Source organism: Syngnathoides biaculeatus, chromosome 6 (assembly GCF_019802595.1).
Source record: "Syngnathoides biaculeatus isolate LvHL_M chromosome 6, ASM1980259v1, whole genome shotgun sequence".
Lineage (NCBI taxonomy): Eukaryota > Metazoa > Chordata > Actinopteri > Syngnathiformes > Syngnathidae > Syngnathoides > Syngnathoides biaculeatus.
In genome coordinates, this window is record NC_084645.1 from 29,375,243 (window position 1) to 29,394,368 (window position 19,126).

The window sequence follows — 19,126 nt, forward strand, 5'->3', positions numbered from 1 at the left end:
GCGGGCCGCAAACGATGATGGGGGGGGGGGGGGGACGACCGGCGCTCGGCTTGCATCTCATCAGCTGATTAATTAGCGCCCCGATGGTTGAGCGCCTTGACGGCCTACATGCGATCAGATGAGAGGCCGCATAATGAGAGTACAGTGGGTCGATGGTGCTGGTTAATTAGCGCGACCTGATCCGGGGGCCATGTTGTTTACGCCGCGGCTTCTAATGAGCTCGACCGAGAGGCTGCGTGGCATTCATCTGACGTGAAAATCATTGTCATGTTCCAATAATCTATCTGCAGGGGCTAATAATGCGCTCAAAGGTAATGATAAGTAATGACCTCAGCACACTTTGTCCCATTTAGAATCGAGAATCATGAATAAAACGATCCGCAGCGCGGCTTCGAATCCCAAGGCTGTTAGGCAATCCACGTTGCTTTATTTAATAAGGTTGTGCGGATTTGAGATGAATTGCGGCGGTATCCCATCACATGCGTCTTGTTGTTAGCAAGCTAAGCTAAGGAATACTAGGCCGATAAGCAAGTTTAAGTTGACGTTTCCACTCGCCCAACTTCTTTCTGAGTACTCACGATCCTCATTATATACGATGCGTAGGTTTTGCAGGATGTGTAGATACTAACATTTGATGTTTTCCTCCTCAGTAACTATTACAAAACAGACGCGTTTTGTTAGCCATCTAGGCTAGGCTGACTTAGGCCGAGGAGCTTCACGGCAAACGATACGGCTCCAATTTGGGTATTAAGATTGCACCAGATGGTGATTTTAGTCCACTGAAGTCGTCGCCAGGAGCGTCCCATGTGGAGTATTCACAAGATTCGGTCCAAATTCAGCAGGATTTATGGTAAAAAAAAAAAGCCTGCTACTAAACTCATTCTTACAGGTTAATGATTAAATTTACTCGTAATTAAGCTGTCGGGCAGATGCCCACTTGGTTGGTTCTGGTGGTCCACTGATCTACAAATTCTGCCTAACAACAAATGATCCCTGATGTGCACAAAAGAATTGATCCCTCGTGCATGCCAAGCAAGCAGCGCTGGTATGCGCCAAACATTTCTTTCAAGTCTTCCCCGAATGTTTGAAGCCTTTTCACCCACTTCGACATTCACATAGAGTTGGAGCGCCCTCCCTTCACTGCACAGCAACCCCCCCCTCCCCACCACCACCACCACCACCAGCCTGCCCCCGGGTTTTCTTGTTTGGAGGGCATCGGGGCTCACTTGTTTGGGACCATGCAATATCTATTACTTGTGTTAAAGCAAACAAATATATTTAATTTTACAACTACAGTAAAGCCTCGGTTGTCGAACGTCCCTCTTTTCGAACAAATCGGTTTTCGAACGAAAATTTTGAGGTTTTTTTTTTGCTTCTGTTTTCGAATGAAAATCGGTATTTGAACAGCGCTGAAAAAAAACGGAAATAACATTGTGCGCAGCCAGACCAGCGGACTCATGACACGCTTTGCTGTGAATTCCCACGGCGGCGAAAAACCCCGGAAATAACAATGCACGCGGCACAAGCGGCTGACCCACTCACGACGCGCTTTCTTATTGTCAATTCAAACGCCCCCCGAAAAAACCTGGAAATAACATAATGCTCGCGGCGCAAGCAGCTGACCCACCCACGACATTTCCCGGTACTAACTGTTGTTTTTCTTCTTCTCGAGAACTACCGTATTAACCCCCAATCATGACTCCAAAGGAGGCAAGTTGCTTGTTTAAAGTTATTCTGCACTTTTGTCAATAAAAAAAAAGTCTACAAGGCTGGGGGCAGAGTCGCTACAGATACGGCAATGCACTCCCAGCATAGCATACTCTACTAATAAAGCATACATTTTAAGCAAAAAATAAATAAATTTCTAAAATTATTTTATTACATAAAGTATTTAAACTATACATATATTTCTATTGTGCGGTTTATTATCAGGAAAAGCTAAGAAATGCTTTAAAAAGCTTTAATTGTTAGGCTTGGAACGCATTAATTCTTTTTCCATTCATTGTAATGGGAAACATCGATTCGGTTTTCGAACAACTCACATCTCGAACCGTTTTCTGGAACGGATTGTGGTTGGGACTACTGAAATACAGGGGTGTATATATTTATAAATTATTCCTATAAATTCCCCAAAATATTTTGTTTAGAACACAATTTAATACACTATTGCGTTCACAAAGAATTCTGGGAATGGTGATGATGTAGAATGGCTGTAAAATTGTTGTTTCTGCTCTCTGTGGAGCTAAGCTAGCCACTTGCAAACTTATTGTCAGTGAAAAGAGTTAAAATGGTATACTGGGCCACTTTGGAATGCAATTTACAGTTAGAATGGAATGCAAAAAAGGATGTAAGAATTTGTAGCTTCCCCAAAGTGATAAAGATGAGGAAGCGGTGGTAAGGAAGGGTTGAGCTGCCAAAAGATTCGCAGTTGTTCGAAGCCTTTGACGGCCCCCAGCACATGAGAGAGCTCACCAGTGTGTCTAGGTTTAAGCGACGGCTTAAATCCAATGCAGTGCCGGCAATCTTTCCTCACAAGGAGCCTAAACGGTCGCGTATGACAAGCGAAATACGAGCAAAAGGATGCGGAAAACAAACGGCGCTGACCGTGTACCTTCATCAGCCCACGTTAGCAGCAGCAGCAGTTGTTGTAAACAAACTATCGCCACCAGACACCGAGTTAGTAGTAAAAATAGTAAAATAGGTATGTATATAACTTTAAACACAAGTACTAGCTCCAGATATACCACCGAAATTGCGCCCCTCCCCCCCACTTCACATTTCCCTGATCACACTCCGGCCTGATTTGAAATGTCTGAACAGCGTCTGTCGTTCTAAAAAGTCCGGGCGTTTGGCATGTCCCCATTTGACGTCATTACCCAGAATGCACTGCAACGAAAAAACAATGGTGGAATGTTGAAATAATGATTTGTAAAAATTGTGAAATATGGAAATTATTAGCAAAAGTTGTAACTCAAATTGAAAAAGATCACATATATCAAACAGGTAATTGAAAACTAAGTTCACTTTAAGGATTTTAGCAGACCTTTATTATACTTTTACGGGCTCATTGGAGTGCACTCCAGGGAACTGTGGTGCGCACCAGGGTTGGCTTGTTCGTTGTGGACCAGAGATTGCTCATTTGGAGCACAGAATTAAGGCAATACCTTCAACATCCCTAAAGTTGACACCTACCTCTCCCATACTTAAAACTTTGAAATATACCATAACAACAAATCTGCTGAAAAATTAGAAAGATGGAGGCATGCACTGACTGGAAAGGAGAGGAATGAAGATTAGCCGAAGTAAAACAGAACATATGTGCATGAATGTGAGGGGCGGAGGAGGAAGAGTGAAGCTCCAGGGAGAAGAGATGGTGAGGGTGGACGACTTCAAATACTTGGGGTCAACAATACAGAGCAATGGTGAGTGTGGTAAGAAAGTGAAGAAACGGGTCCAAGCTGGATAGAACAGCCAGTGGAAGGTGTGTGGTGTGTTATGTGACAGAAGAGTCTCCGCTAGGATGAAGGGCAAAGTTTATAAAACAGTGGTGAGGCCAGCCATGATGTACGGATTAGAGACGGTGGCACTGAAGAAACAACAGGAAGCAGAACTGGAGGTGGCAGAAATGAAGATGTTGAGGTTCTCGCTCGGAGTGACCAGGTTGGATAGGATTAGAAATGAGCTCATTAGAGGGACAGCCAAAGTTGGATGTTTTGGAGACAAGATTCGAGAGAGCAGACTTCGATGGTTTGGACATGTTCAGAGGCGAGAGAGTGAGTATATTGGTAGAAGGATGCTGAGGATGGAGCTCCCAGGCAAAAGAGCGAGAGGAACACCAAAGAAAAGGTTGATGGATGTTGTGAGGGAAGACATGAAGGCAGTTGGGGTGAGATAGGAAGATGCAGGAGATAGGCTTAGATGGAAAAAGATGACACGCTGTGGCGACCCCTAACGGGACAAGCCGAAAGGAAAAGAAGAAGAAGACCAAACCTGTTGAACCATGCAAACATTCAGTTTTGATGAATTTTTTCTCCCTGCCACATCACTATTACACACCTAAACGCGCACACCCCCTGGAAGGCACTCAAAAAAAACTCTAATGCGCATCAGGAAATGTTTGGTTGGTACAGACAAGTAAACTCGGGTTCGACTGTGTCATGTGTACCAGGGAAAATTTGTTTTGCTCGGTGCGCACCACACAAGTAGTCCCTGCTGCAAAGAGTACACAAATTCAATGTGCACCACGGTTTTTGTTTTGTGTATCAATGTTTCGTGTGCACAAAATCAGTGATCCCAATACGTAGTATGTGAAGCTACACTACTGCATACACCCTGAAAAAAAACACACAAAAACAAACACAAAAGAAGCCTGTTTGTAGCCATAACAGGAATTGCGTTAAATCATGGTCGCTTGGAGTTCAAACTTTGAGCATTCTACTTGACCGCTATTACAGTATTAATCTCGCCCACGCCCCTGGAGGACATTAATACAACCCTGGGCAGTACACGCACTTCAGCTGGAAAACAGTAAATTCTACCGGTCACTTTCTTGCGTGAATCTGTCCACTAACGTGCCTCCGGCAGCCCAACAGTTGATCGTCTGTCAAGCACGGCGCTGAAGCGGCGGCGCCCCGGAGATAATTGCTGTCCTTGGAGTTGAATAAGCTCATTCTAAAGCACCTCAGGCCGCGGCAGTCCTGGTGTGTGACTGCATATTGAATAATTGATTCAGGGAGGGGGGTGTGGGGCTGGCGGTTACTATCAGAGCTGAGCATAATGACTTCATATAATTAGACTGAGAGAGCAAGAGAAGGGGGAGAGAGAGGAGAGTTCTAGAGGGGGTGGAGGATGGATGTATTGCACAAAGCGGCAGCCTCCGCACATAGAGCAGGAATGCTTGAGCACTGACATCAGCTCAGATAAGAGGCAACGTTCGGAGGAGAGAAGCTGGTGGTCTCACGCAAAAAAAAAAACAAAAACCAAAAACAGAAAACAAATGGCGATGGCCGCGTGACGCTTCTCCTCTGACTGAAGCTACTTTTGACGCTTGATAAACTTTTTTGGGGGAGAATCGATTGCTTCCCGGGAGACCAGAGTGGAGGTGGTGCGGCGCTTGGAGAGTATGATGGTGCTGGACAAGGAGGACAGTGAGTGATTGTCTCTTTATGCTGCTTTCCTGAAAGCTAATGTGCTCATCACTGCAACAGTTGAAGCTTGAAGTGTCTTTGCAAGAGCTATGTCGGGAAAATTTCCGCAGTAGTGAGTATCAAAAGGACTCCTTATGCATTTTGTGGTGTTAATGTCAGTCAAGATTGATAGAAAAAGTGTGAGGATGACAACAGAAGCAGAAAAAAGTGCCACCATTTATTTGCTTGGATTTTTCTTTGGCATTTTATCTCGGGTAACGTCAGCACAGAAGTGTAACGAGTGATGGCAAAGAGGAAAAAAAAAAGTGACTTCAATTCAGAATCGTGCGGAAAAATCTACAGGTCGAAAAGTACAAAACTTTTTTTTCCCACAACCTAAACTACGGTCACAAGCTTTGGGGCTTGAACAAGCAACAGGAATGAGTCTGTTACGCAGGCTGCGGGGTCTCCTTTGAAGATAGGATGAGAACTGAGAATCGAGCACCTGCTCCTCCGCATCGAGAGGAGTCAAATAAGGTGGGTCAAGCGTCTGGTTGGCATGCCCCACTGGGAGGAGGCCCCAGGGACAACCTAGGACAAGCTGAAGATAGTAAGTCTCTTGGCTGGAATGGAATGCTGTGGAATCCCCCTCATATCTGGAAAAACTGGCTGGGGAGACAAGTCTAGACTTTCCTGCTTTTGAGCTGCTGCCGCCACGACCTGACATGGGGATAAGCAGAAGAAAACGGATTGAAACATTGTCCTTTGAGCTGCTGTCACGTTGTCATTCTTTTTAATACCTTGCTTTTGTTGTGATGCCACATCACAAGAGTATCATTTATAAATTATTGTGACTTCAGAAAACGCACACGCGTCTCATCATCTGTCCTGGTTGCTCAGTACAATACGGTGAACTGTCGTTAAAGTACAAGGTAGACGAGGGCCAGTCTGTGACGATCCGTCAATGAAGAGCAGCGTATCTTGTCCTACCTCTTACCCAAACTGCTCCAAAAATCCTGCGCAGTGTACCCGAGCTTGCCTCAAGTGAGCCCCCCCTCTTTCCTACCTTCTATTCCCCAGGTGTGTCCCTGGTGTCCCTCCAGTCCAGAGAGAAGCCTCGAGGCTGCGCTGGCTGCAACGGGAAGATCAGGGACCGCTTCATGCTGCAGGCGCTGGACCGCTACTGGCACGAGGACTGTCTCAAGTGCACCTGCTGCGACTGCCGGCTGGGCCGGGTGGGCTCCACCCTCTACACCCGAGCCAACCTCATCCTGTGCCGCCAGGACTACCTCAGGTACGATGTGCTAAAAGTATCCATGGAAATGAGTCGCTGCACCTCATTTTTTTCTCATTTTGTTGTAAAATACTAACAGAAGCCATGAATGTAAAAATTGAGCTCAGGTGCATCCTGTTTCCATTGCTCAACTTTGAGAATATTTCTACATCTTAATTGGTGTCCACATGTCATACATTCGGTTGATTGGATATTATTTGGAAAGCCGCACACCTGTCTCCAGTACATAAGGTTCCGCAGTTGAGATTACCAAGTCAAGAGTAAGTCTTTGAGGAGTCGAGACCAATCAACGGGGTTGAGCCCACATCAAGACCAAGACTTTGAGGAGCTGATCCCAAGTCAAGACAAAGACTTTAAGGAGTCAACACCAAATCTTTCTTTAGTTGAGGCCATATCAAGTCAAAGACTCAGGAGTGTCAAGAACTGGACTTTAAGATGTTAACACAAGTCAATAACAAGACTTTTAGAAGGCCAGGTCAAAGGCAAGAACTTTGTGCAGTCAATACCAAGTCATTAAGAAGTTGAGACCACGCAAGACCAAGTCTTTGTTGAGTCATTATTGTGGTGTCTGTCCTCACACAAGCCAAGCATGACTTCAAAGGAGTTGTCTGTAGAACTTTGAGACAGGATTATCTCCAGGTACAGATCTGGAAAAGGGTACAGAAGGGTTTCTGAAGGCAATCTGTGCACGGATACTTTAGAGATGTTTCAAAGAGGGATGGGTGACGCTGCCTAAAGATATGTGCGCCAACCATGTGTTCTCATATTCAAAATGACTTGAGGGTGACGGGCAGGGCACATTTAGGCCAGCAAACATTCGCATTCACGGGCAATTTAGAGTCTTCAATGAAGGTAACGTACATGTTTTTGGGGATGAAATTTGCATGCTCACAGAAAAGCCACTCCAACATGGGAGAAGATCTTGATGATTGTTGCAACAAAAAATGTGAACAGCTTCTCGCGAGCCGAAAGAGCCAGCGCTTTTTTTTTTAGTGTGCTGACCCAAAAGAGATGCTTTTCGATGAAGAAATCACATCACTATTAATCTTTTTTTTATTTTTTAATGACAAGAATGTCCATTTTTGAACGCAATATTGCTCAACTGTGAGGTCGACGAACCAACCACTTGCTCACCGTGCTGCCGCGTCCAAAAACAACCAAGTACAGTTTCTCAATGTCTTGGAACCTACAAACTCGTCGTTCATCCACAATTTTGGAAGCCGAAAAACCATCCTAACGGTCAGAGCACGCTTTGCGCTATCTATTATGGGATCGTGGTCGTTGCCCGGACGACTCCGCCGAGACTTCTTTGGGGGAAATAACGAGCTCAGCGGTCAGCTGCGCACCTCCTGATTCGCCAAGCTCATGTGCTGTCGGGCCTGGCGCGCACTCCATCTGGATTTGCTGGCCGCTAAGTCGCTCATTAGCCGCGCGCCGCACTTCGCCCAGCGGAAAAAAAAAAAAAAAAGCCCCCTTTGACGGTTAAATTGGCTCCGTCGCCTCCTGCTTTCCTCGTCATGGGCCCGGGCCCGGAGCCCTTTGAAGAGCGGGATTAGAACCATGTGATTTGTTTTAATTGGGCCATTAGCGGAGAATTAGCATTGAGCCGCGTAGCCTTGTTAAAAACCGAACGGAGGGAACAGAGCCCACCAGGTGCCTGCTGCTCGTTAGATGAGAGCATGGCGGTCGCCACCGCTCTTTTTGTTGCCGAGATTGGATGCTCGCTCGGTGACCTTCTGTTGCATGCTGGGACAGCACGAGACGGAGGCTTATCTTAACGTGCGGAGTTCATGTCCGTAATCGGCGGCGGTGACGCCACTAATGAGTCACCACTATAGAATGTGAAACCACGATTGATACCGTAAAAATGATGGCCCGCTTCTGTCTTCCTCGCAGTTCAAAGCTCGTCGGATGAACAAGTTGTGGTTTGGAGTTTAATAGTGTAGTTACAGTGTAATAAGGAAAGTTTTTATGCAAAATGACGAAGGATTGGAGTGAGGATTTTTTTTAAAGTAAGGAAGATAGGGTTGCGGTTGCACTTCAATATTACACTAAGCTGTTTGGGTTTTTGATTCAGGGTTTTTGTGGTTAAGCGTGACACCTAAAGAATACTTTAAGGTTTAGGGGTTCGGATTTTGGTTACGGAATACAGTGAATGTTTACAAATATGTTTAAGGTTCGGGTAAGGGTTAGGGATCGCAGTCAAGGGGTATGGTTTAACGGTTAGGGGTTATGTTTACCAATTACGGGTACGGGTCAGGGATTTGCGTTGTGGTTATGGGTTAGGGTTAACGGTTACAGTGGAGGATTACAGTCAAGGGATAGAGGTTGGGATTAGGGTTAAAGGGCAGGATTACAGTCAAGGTTTAAGTGTTGAGAATGAGATTATGTTAATAGGCTAAAGCAGTGATTGTCCTCCGGTGGTACCGTACGTGCCAGAATCATTCAATCAAATACAAATAAAATGTACAACACTCAAAACATGCGATAGAACTTCGTACATTACATTTTAAATACTTTTTAGGTGTCTTTAATTTTTAAATTCAATGAATTACATTACCGTGCATACTGATACAATGTCTTACTATAATAAAGCGCCATTTTGGGGGGGGGGAATAAAACCTCTGGCTCTATTTTATGACCACTTTATTCCTCGCTTGCCGATTTTCTGAAGTGGAACTTAATGTCAAAGGTTTGAGAATTATTGGGATGAGGTTTACAGTTAGTTTTTTTGGGGGGGTATAAGATGAAATGAATTAGGGATTCAGGTTATGGTTAAATGTTACAGTTAAAGGTTAGGGCAGGGGTGCTCAATGGGTCAATCGCGATCGACTGGCTCTTAAAGGCGTACACTCATAATTACAAATGTTACAGTACTTACGCAGCCCATCAATGTGTTTTATAATGACAGCGTCCACTACTGCTGCTTTAGTTAGCAACAGAGTCCGGGCAACGTAGAGCAAAGACGAGCTAAACATGCTGCTTATATTTACTTTCGATATTAATGGAGAAATTTAAAAAAAGAAATGGTGTTGTTTTAAGATGCAATGACTGTCGGAGTATGTGAATAATCAAAGAAAAAGTGGTTAAACCGGACGAGATTTTCTCTTTTCCGAGTGGGAAAGGTCTGCTCCAAAGCCAACGTAGACAGTACAGGATGAGATGGTGTGTCATTTTAAAATTCCACCTTGACACTGCCTGATCCAGCACAGACAATACAGTGCACAATAGCTAATTCTGTATTTTAAATATAGGAGGCAACATAACATTAACTTTAAAATGGTTTGGGAGCATCATCACCACCCCCCGTCGGTAGCTTGTGGGAGGCTGGCTGCTTGAAAAGTAGATCTTGGGGTAAAAAAGTCTAGGCACCCCTTGGTTAGGGGTTAGGGTTATGTTCAAGGGTTATGGCTAAAGGTTAAGGTTAACCACTGCCAGCCCTCCCCTTTGACATGGATAGTATTTGGATTCTAAGTCTATCAATGGCAGTGAAGGAGTTTTAAGTGTTACAACTAAGGGTTGCTGCGGCCCCCGCTTATGTAAAAGTAGCCCCTCCCTCAAATCAACTCCCTTTCCCACAAAAATGAATTTTCAGTTCTCTGTTTATGTAACGTGGAGCAGGTCTATGATGGTCTTTTTCTGCGCTGTAGCGAGTGTGCAACCGACTTGGACATTGCTGTTCCCGTTCAGGCTGTTCGGTGTGACGGGGAAATGCGCCGCCTGCACTAAGCTGATCCCCGCGTTTGAGATGGTGATGAGGGCGCGGGACAACGTTTACCACCTGGACTGTTTCGCCTGTCAGCTCTGCCGACAGCGGTAAGATAAGCGTGGCGGTCAGCGTAGCCATTAGCGTAGCAAATCGCACTTGTGGAAGTCGTCGTTGGGAACTGTACGGGGAAAAAAAGCCCTTTGAATTTACTTAAGTAGTTTGAACACGTACAGCAGCTGAGCATGATTAGAACGTAGTAACTTCATTTGTAATATTATTTTAATCATGTGCAACGATCCACATGATCAAATGGAGTAAAGTACTTTCATTTTCAGTGGGATTAAAAACCTTGTAGAGTACGTCTGTATTCAGGCTGTTGTCACGTACAATTAGCACTGTTAGCATAGCATAGATACTAAGTGTGGAATGGGTGTCAGGGAAGCCATCTTTCCCTAGTTTGATGTTATTCAACTACAAGGTGATATGATGGTAAAAAAAAAAAAAAAAACAATTTTCCGTCTTTCCTTTAGAAAAAGGAAGCCAAAGTAACCCCTGGCAATAACTTGCATGAACGTCCACATAAATGTGACAATATTTCCCCAAATATTGTCTGTTTCTTGGGGAGAATTGAAAACTGACAATCAGTTTTTAGAAAAATAGACCGCAGATCGGTTTTGCCACGTTTGTGTAAAATAGCTCAACAGCACCCATGTTGTTAGTGCAATCAGGGCACAGTGAAGTGGAGATGAACTACGGAATCCGCAATTTTTTTTTCTTCTGGGGAATAAACTTCTTTCTCCCCTGTGCAGTTTTTGCGTTGGCGACCGATTCTTCCTGAAGAACAACATGATCCTGTGCCAGCTGGATTATGAGGGGGGCCATCTCAATGGCGGCGCAGAAAGGCCGGCGCAGTGACGGGTAACCGAAAGATAAAGTCCACACTTTGCTTTTTCTTTGGCTTTTTTTTTTTTTTGTGAGAAGACCTGAGTGTCACCCTCTCATTCCGAAAGAATGTGCAACCGTAACAAGAGAACATATACTGTAACCATCGCTGCATAGCACACGACCTCTTTGGACATACTGCAAATAATATATGTATATAATATCATTTGAGCCCCCCCTCCAAAAAAAACCTAATCTGAATTTAACCATTCTCTCTCTCTCTCTCTCTCTCTCTCTCTCTTCTCTCTCTCTCTCTCTCTCTCTCTCTCTCTCTCTCTCTCTCTCCTCTCTCTCTCTCTCTATATATATATTATATATATATATATATATATATAGGTAGATAGAGCAGATTTTTTGTCATAATAATAATGATTAATCACAGATTTTTATGAATAAAATATAGACAGAAAAACAGACGGACAGAAAGAAATCGAAGGAAGGGCCAAGTCATGTAGAGATGAGGTCAAATAAAATCAAATGTGCATGTAAAACTTCTACTTTGTCCAACATTGACTTTGACAACTATTTTAATAATGAACGGCTTCTTCTATTCAAGCGTCCTTTCTTGCTTATTTCAGGTGAAGAAATGGGCCGCCGAAAAACATTTTAGACCTTCTCCAGCCCGTTGTCGAACTCTTTGTTGGCAAAAATTGTCAGAAGTGACAACGAAGTCAAGACACGGCTACAAAACTAAAGATGAGCCGACACCTAAAGGATGTGGATCCCCATCTTGGGGCATCCCCACCATCTTGGATCTAACATCAAGACCACATGTAATAGTTCTTTTTTTTTTTTTTTTTTTTAAAGAAACAGTACAACTTTGTTTTAAGATTAATTGACCTATCTGGCACACCGGGTGTGCCCCCCCCCCAAAAAAAAAAAAAAACAGAGGACAATCAATTTATTCTTCATTGCCACCAAAGATGGTTTCATGTGTCCTTTTTTTAAAAATTCATTTTTCTTCTCCACTGAAACTCTATCAGAATAGTTTAGCCAATAAATAATAAGTATGATGTATAGTATTCATTATTTATATCTCATTTGTCAAAACAAATTAATGTTTCCATGTTAAAAAAAGAACAAGAGGCTGTTTTATTATTAAAAAATGGTGAGACCATTAAAGCGATGTCTTTTTTTGGGTTGAAGAAATAAAAAGTCATTACAAAGTGATCTTCATTCCTCCACCAAGGCCAGGACATCCTAATTTGAACCAACCTTAAATTGTGTCAGTTTAAAAAAATTAAAGAAATATAATTAATAACTAATTTATAATCAAATGTGGATGTGGATATTTCATTAAAAAGAACACAAATATTTTAAATGCCCTTGCAATAAAATAAAATGAATCAAGTGGATTAACAATGAATACGATGTATAATTACAATGTTTTTATTTGAATTAAATAAAAATGAATTGTCCACAATACTAATCAAATTCACATCATAATACAAATATATATATTTGATCCACATAAAAAAAAGACAATCCTGAAACTTCAGCAAGCAAAATGAATGTTATAAATGTGTAAAAATCAATAGTTATAAGAATCCTAAAATCCCAACTATCTATTGGGAAAAAAAACAAAACAAACAAAACAAACAAACACACAGAACAGTATGTTTTTCAAATATGTAATATAAACTGGAACTAGAATTACCTGGGCGGCATCACAGTTCTGCGGTCTCGGGTTCAATCCCGGACCCGCCTGTGTGGAGTTTGCATGTTCTCCCCGTGGGTTTTTTCCAGGCACTCCAGTTTCCTCCCACATCCCCAAATCATGCAACATTAACGGGACACTCTAAATTGCCCCAAGGTCTGATTGTGAGTGCGACTGTTGTCTGTCTCCTTGTGCCCTGGGATTGGCTGGCAACCAGTTCAGGGTGTCCCCTGCTTCTTGCCCGTTGACAGCTGGGATAGGCTCCAGCACTCCCCGCGACCCTTGTGAGGATAGGCGGCGAAGAAAATAGCTGAATGGATGGCCAAAATTAGCCCCTCCAGTGGGGATTACGGGAATTGAATTGACGTTGGGTTTGTGATGCTGCGCTTTGGCGCCATTTTGTGGCCGAATTTCGGCATCGCAAATAAAGGCGCACTTCCGGTTCCACAAGGAAATCCGATCGCCGCAAGAAGCGCCGCTGCCGCCGCCGCCGCTTCTCTTTTCGTCCGTCACTCTGTGGCAGCTTGTTGGGTGTGACCTCAGACGGCTGTTGCTGCCATGGCGATGTCCACCTTCCAGAAGGTGACGCTGGCTACCTGCTTGGTGCTGTGCGTTGCCCTGCTGCTTCCCCGGATGTTGCTGTCTCGCGGGAGGAAGGATGCAAGCGAAGGTGCGTCGCTCACGGAAGCTCTTTTCCGCGTCGAAGTAGCGACGAGTTTCCCTTTGAGGTGTTCGATTACCTGTGTCGTGTTTTGATTTGATTTGATTTTTTTCCGGGTGGTTCGAAAGAGCGATGGTTGACCGTCCTTGTAGTTACACTCTCCTCCCTGAGAATGGTGAGGGCGCTATTATGCTTGGGAACACTCCTTAGTATTTGCGCTACTTATTTAATTTTTTCATAATTACTAAACAGCAAAGACACAAGAAATACAAACCAAATAAGTGTCTTTGTTATTCATCCATAATTGGGTATCAATTCCAATCATTTAAACATCAATGAAAAGGTATTAGTTCTGTGTATTTTTTTCTTCATATATATTTATAATTTATTGAAAAAAACATTAATGAGGGGCACTGTATTCTATTATTTACTATATTTAAATAACATTCTATTAACGTGTAATTAGAATAATATGCAACTAATATTGATTTTTTATTTTGGTTTGTACAAATAACCTTTAAGGATCTTTAATTTCTACTTAGACGCATAATAGATAATAATAGATCATTTTATTGTAGCCAAGATTTTTTTCTTTTGCCATGTAAATTATGAACTGCTTTTTATTTAAAATAATGACTTTCCATTGGATAATTTAACTGTGTGTGTGTATATACACACATTTAACTTCTATAAAAATTTATTTCGCACTGGTCATTTTGTAAGAGAGAAAGAGAGAGAGGCAGAGGGAGTAGTCTAATATAATTTTTGAGTTATGTTTTCATTAGTTTGTAAAATGGACCTTGACTGAAATATGAACTGTACCTAGAGCAAAATCAGACAAACTGTTCATTTATAAGATTATCACAGAGCAAAATTCATACTTGGCGGTCTTGTGTACGCAGGCCACTTCCCGCCCATGGTGCACCGTCACACGGCCCCGGAGGGCCGAGGTCAGAGAGTGGCGGCGGGATCGGGCTCCTCCTCCAGAGCCCACAAAGGGGATGCTGGTGTCGCCCGTGCCAAAGGCGCGGGAACGGGAGCCGGGCTGGGAACTGCGGCAAAATCCAACCTGGCGGGACAAATCATTCCAGTCTACGGATTTGGAATCTTACTCTACATCCTCTATATCCTCTTCAAGGTCCGCTCTCTCATTGGCTTAGGCTCATATAATTACGTGCACACACAAAAATGGATGAATAGCAATAATAATGTTTTTTTTTTTGTGTGTGTGTGATCAGATCACGTCAAAAGGGAGCAGTCAGCCTCCATTGGGCAGATACTCCTCAGCGCGCTCAGGGAACACCAAGAGGAAAATCAGTGAGCTGCAATATTCGCTAATTAGCATCTATATTAATCTTATGACCAAACATCTAAAATGTATTTTTTCCCTGCCTACAGCTGACTTTGAACTGGTACAGCTGCAGGAGAAACTGAGGGAGACAGAGATGGTGATGGAGAACATTGTTTCCACTGCACAGCACAGCCCCGACAGGTGTTTGTGAACAGAACGCCGGTGCTAACGTGCTAACTAGCGCTAGACACCAAGCTAAATGTGCATGTTTATGTGCGCTCTGTAGGGGAAGTAAGGGCGTGAACGTGGACCAGGACAGTCTCCTGCAGCAGTTGACGGAAATCACTCGCGTGATGCAGGAAGGTCAGTTGGTGGAGGGCGTGGCAACGCCCAACAACCACCACCAGCGACCTTGGGAAGAAGGTAATGTCCTTGCACAAGTGTCGCGTAGTTGTGCACAACCTCATATACTGCAGGCAGCGAAGTGGCTGCGTTCAGAATGAACCGATCACAATCAAACTACACTGACAATATTTAAAGTGCCTCAGATTAAGCGGAAATCAACTTCATCCTGTAACCCATTTCTGACATTTTATTGCCGTTGGACTTGAGGTTAAATGTTGTTAATATTTTGTACAGCAGACTTTGTTTGCAATTACAGAGGTCAAATGTTTCCTGCAGTTGTTCACCAGGTTTGCACACGTTGCAGGAGGGATTTTGGCCCACTCCTCCACACAGATCTTCTCGAGATCAGGCAGGTTTCTGGGCTGTCGGTGAGAAACATGGAGTTTCAGCTCCCTCCAAAGATTTTCTGTTGGGTTTAGGTCTGGAGAAGCTTGGTATGCTTCTTACGGAGCCACTCCTTGGTTTTCCTGGCTGTCTGTTTGGGGTCATTGTCATGTTGAAAGACCCAGCCACGACCCATCTTCAATGCTCTGACTGAGGGAAAGAGATTGTTCTCCAAAATCTCACAATACATGGCCGCGGTCATCCTCTCCTTAATACATTGCAGTCGTTCTGTCCCATGTGCAGAAAAACACCCTCAAAGCATGATGCTACCACCCCCATGCTTCACAGTAGGGATGGTGTTCTTGGCATGGAACTCATCATTCGTCTTCCTCCAAACGGACTTATGACCAAAAAGTTCCATTTTGGTCTCATCTGAACACAAAACGTTCTCCCATGACTCCTCTGTATCGTACAAATGGTCATTGGCAAACTTAAGACGGGCCTTGACATGTGCTGGTTGAAGCAGGGGAACCTTCCCTGCCATGCATGATTTCAAACCGAGACGTCTTCATGTATTACCAACAGTCACCTTGGAAACGGTGGTCCCAGCTCTTTTCAGGTCATTGACCAAGTCCTGTCGTGTAGTCCTGGGCTAGGATCACTGAGACCCCACGAGGTGATATCTTGCATGGGGCTCCACTCCGATTGAGATTGATTGATTGATTGTTTAGCTTCTTCCATTTTCTACTGAAATCTCCAACAGTGGACCTTTTTTCACCAACTTCTCCGTAGCCCTTTCCCAGTCGTGTTGAGTTGCACAATTTTGTCTCTGGTGTCTTTGGACAGCTCTTTGGTCCTGGCCACGTTACAAGTTTGAGTCTTACTGATTGTATGGGGTGGACAGGTGTCTTTATGCAGCTAACGACCTCACACAGGTGTATCTGTTTCACGATCATACATGGAGTGGAGGTGGACTTTTAAAGGCGGACTAAAAGGTCTTTGAGGCTCACAATTTTAGCTGATAGACAGGTGTTCAAATCCTTATTTGCACCTGTATCCCACAAATAAATCGTTAAAAAAAAATCATACATTGTGATTTCTGGATTTTTCTTTTTATATGATCTCTCTCACAGTGGATATGGACCTACGATGAAAGTTTCTGACGCCTCCATAATTTCTAAGTGGGAGAACTTGCAACATAGGAAGGTGTTCAAATACTTATTTTCTTCACTGTAACTGAACACAGCAACATCCCATCATCTCTAATTTGTTTATTTTTACATTCCCTTTTGACACGTTTATGTCATATAATTGTTTTTTATTTTTACTCTTTGTCTTGTTTTTAACCCATTCGTGGGCAGCGTCCCATTTTTGGGACATCATGATTTTCACGCATTACATCCTTCAGGATATTAAAATATTTAAGTGTTTTCATCTGAAGCCATAATTTGGTATTAGGAGAGGATAACTCATCGGTCAAAGTTAGCACGGAGTTATTTGCCTTCCTTCCTGACCCAACATGGCTGCCTCAAGTTATCATATAACTTAACCATAAACAAAAAAGAAGTATTATTTCCTTTATTGTGGCCTGGTAGGAGACTTTTTTCTCTATAAGGCAAAAAATTGCCACCCTGCCCATGATGGGTTGATATCACAAAACCCAGGCATTGCAACAGGGGTGTGTAGAGTTTTAATAGCAACTGTGTATAAGGGGGAGAGTAAAGGTGGGACATTAACAATGTCAGGAGACTGGAGTGTGCATACGGCCTTCCTTTGGCCAAAGCTTGCAAAATTGTTTTTTTTTTCTCACATTTGGTTACTTTGTTCAGCTACTCAAGCGGTTGAAAATATTTGGAACTGGTTCTCGAGTATGGCGCAGTACAGCGAGTGTATACGATAAAAGTATGTATATCGTGTTGTGTGTCGTACCTAAGATGAAGAAGAGGATCCTCATGACTTGTGGGTGCGCCGTCGCTGCTGCTGTCAACATTCTACGAGCGGATCACAGACACAAGTCAGAGAAGACAACGCGGCCAACCGGGTGGACGACGTTCCCGCGGACGTTCTGGGGGCAGCCGAAGATCCAGGTCCCGGTTCGGGAGGTGAGGAGAACCTGGACGTGGAGCAGAAGGAGGTCCACCTGAGCGGGGAGAACAGGGAATGTGAGGGTGAGGAGGAGCAGATCCAGATCGGAATGCCTGATGGGGAGCTGCCAGGGATGTTGAAGGAGTTGGAGCTCACCTTGAAGTTGACGTCCGCCATGGAGCGACAGAAAATGGACTACCTGGAGACGCAAGTGCTATCCGGAGGCGGTGGTCCCATCCGACGGAGGAACAAAAGGAGAAGCAAGAAGGAGTCTCAGTGAAGCCTGATTTGGACAAATGTTTTGTGTGGAAACATTACAGACGTGTGCAAAAACTCTGCATGGATTGAATTCTTGAACGTTTCTCGATAGCAAGATGACGTCAATTATGGTCGCTGAGGTCCGTTTGAAGCAGGGGTATCCATTCATTTTCTTTTGAAGACTGCATGCAGAAAAAAAAAAAAAAATTAGACAAGAACCACTTTGTAACTTTTGAGTTTAATTCATAGCGTGACTATTCCTGTGAATAACTGTACCATTAATCTATAATAGAATACCCAAAAACTAGCAATGGGCAAGTACTGATAGCATGAGTCGATCGCAGCCTTAGTTCAAGGTACACGGTAGTCTTGAATGGTACCGAGACCAGGCACTGATATTTAAGACAGAAAAAAAAATCTTGACAACTCATCCTCGCCAGTAGTTGGCACCAAACTGCCCGAAAGAAAAGGGGTCTTCCCCCGAAGTCATTGTATTCATTGAAATGACGTATCTTGGCCACCTGGGAGCAGTATAAGAGACATACGCCAAGCCACGTTATCTTCATATACGAGTCTGGACATACAGATATATGGAACCGATTACGGCAACTTCTCAGTGGACTTTCCTAAAGTGGCTGTGGTTGTTTTACAAACTCGACATGTGATTCTTTTTCTTTTATGTTGGACTAAGCTTCCACAGGGAATTACAATTAGCAGCTTGGATTGTTTAGGATCGAAGGACAAACAAATCTAATAGAGATGAGGGTGTATATGTTCTTTTTTAATACAAACAACTTAATATCAAAAGAAAACCATACACGGACAAGATATTTTAATGTATCAGACATTTTCACACCAGTGCATAGATGACTTACCGTTATATCACCTAATGGAAGAACATCCACAAAGTATTTGTCCGAAAACTGTTACTACCCGGCTAGCACTTTTTGCAAAAGTTTTTGGATAAAGGAGCCCTTTTATGTCAATGTGATTTTTTTTTCTTGAATTAAGTGCATATATGTGTATTTTTACAAGTTATTTTTCAAAACATGCGAGCATGGGCACCTTTTAATAAATACCTCAAACTACACTCGAATGCCTCATTTGAAGTTGAATTTTGAATGTGACCATTTGTAGGGAGTGAGAATATCCATCCATTTTCTTTGCTGCTTAGCCAAGTTGTCACGCGAGTGCTCGAGCCTATCCCAGCTGTAAATGGGCAGGAGGCGGGGTACACCCTGAACTGGTCGCCAGCCAATCGCAGGGCACATGGAGACAAACAGCCCCACACACAATCACACCTCGGGGCAATTTAAAGTGTCCAATTAATGTTACATGTTTTGGGGATGTGGGAGGAAACCGGAGTGCCCGGAG

The 19,126-nt window shown here is 43.6% G+C and overlaps 2 protein-coding genes across 2 annotated transcripts; both read left to right on the forward strand.

Moving 5' to 3' along the window:
* Positions 1–4,883: 4,883 nt before the first annotated feature.
* lmo1 (LIM domain only 1) lies at positions 4,884–12,151 on the forward strand. The gene is made up of 5 exons (XM_061822567.1): positions 4,884–5,147; positions 6,207–6,420; positions 10,111–10,236; positions 10,939–11,047; positions 11,650–12,151. Exons 1-4 carry the CDS (start codon positions 5,123–5,125, stop codon positions 11,042–11,044), a joined length of 471 nt encoding a protein of 156 aa, XP_061678551.1. The 5' UTR covers positions 4,884–5,122; the 3' UTR covers positions 11,045–11,047; positions 11,650–12,151.
* Positions 12,152–13,084: 933 nt separating this feature from the next.
* ric3b (RIC3 acetylcholine receptor chaperone b) lies at positions 13,085–18,842 on the forward strand. The gene is made up of 6 exons (XM_061823317.1): positions 13,085–13,398; positions 14,292–14,527; positions 14,628–14,706; positions 14,788–14,881; positions 14,967–15,103; positions 17,344–18,842. Exons 1-6 carry the CDS (start codon positions 13,287–13,289, stop codon positions 17,772–17,774), a joined length of 1,089 nt encoding a protein of 362 aa, XP_061679301.1. The 5' UTR covers positions 13,085–13,286; the 3' UTR covers positions 17,775–18,842.
* Positions 18,843–19,126: the final 284 nt, after the last annotated feature.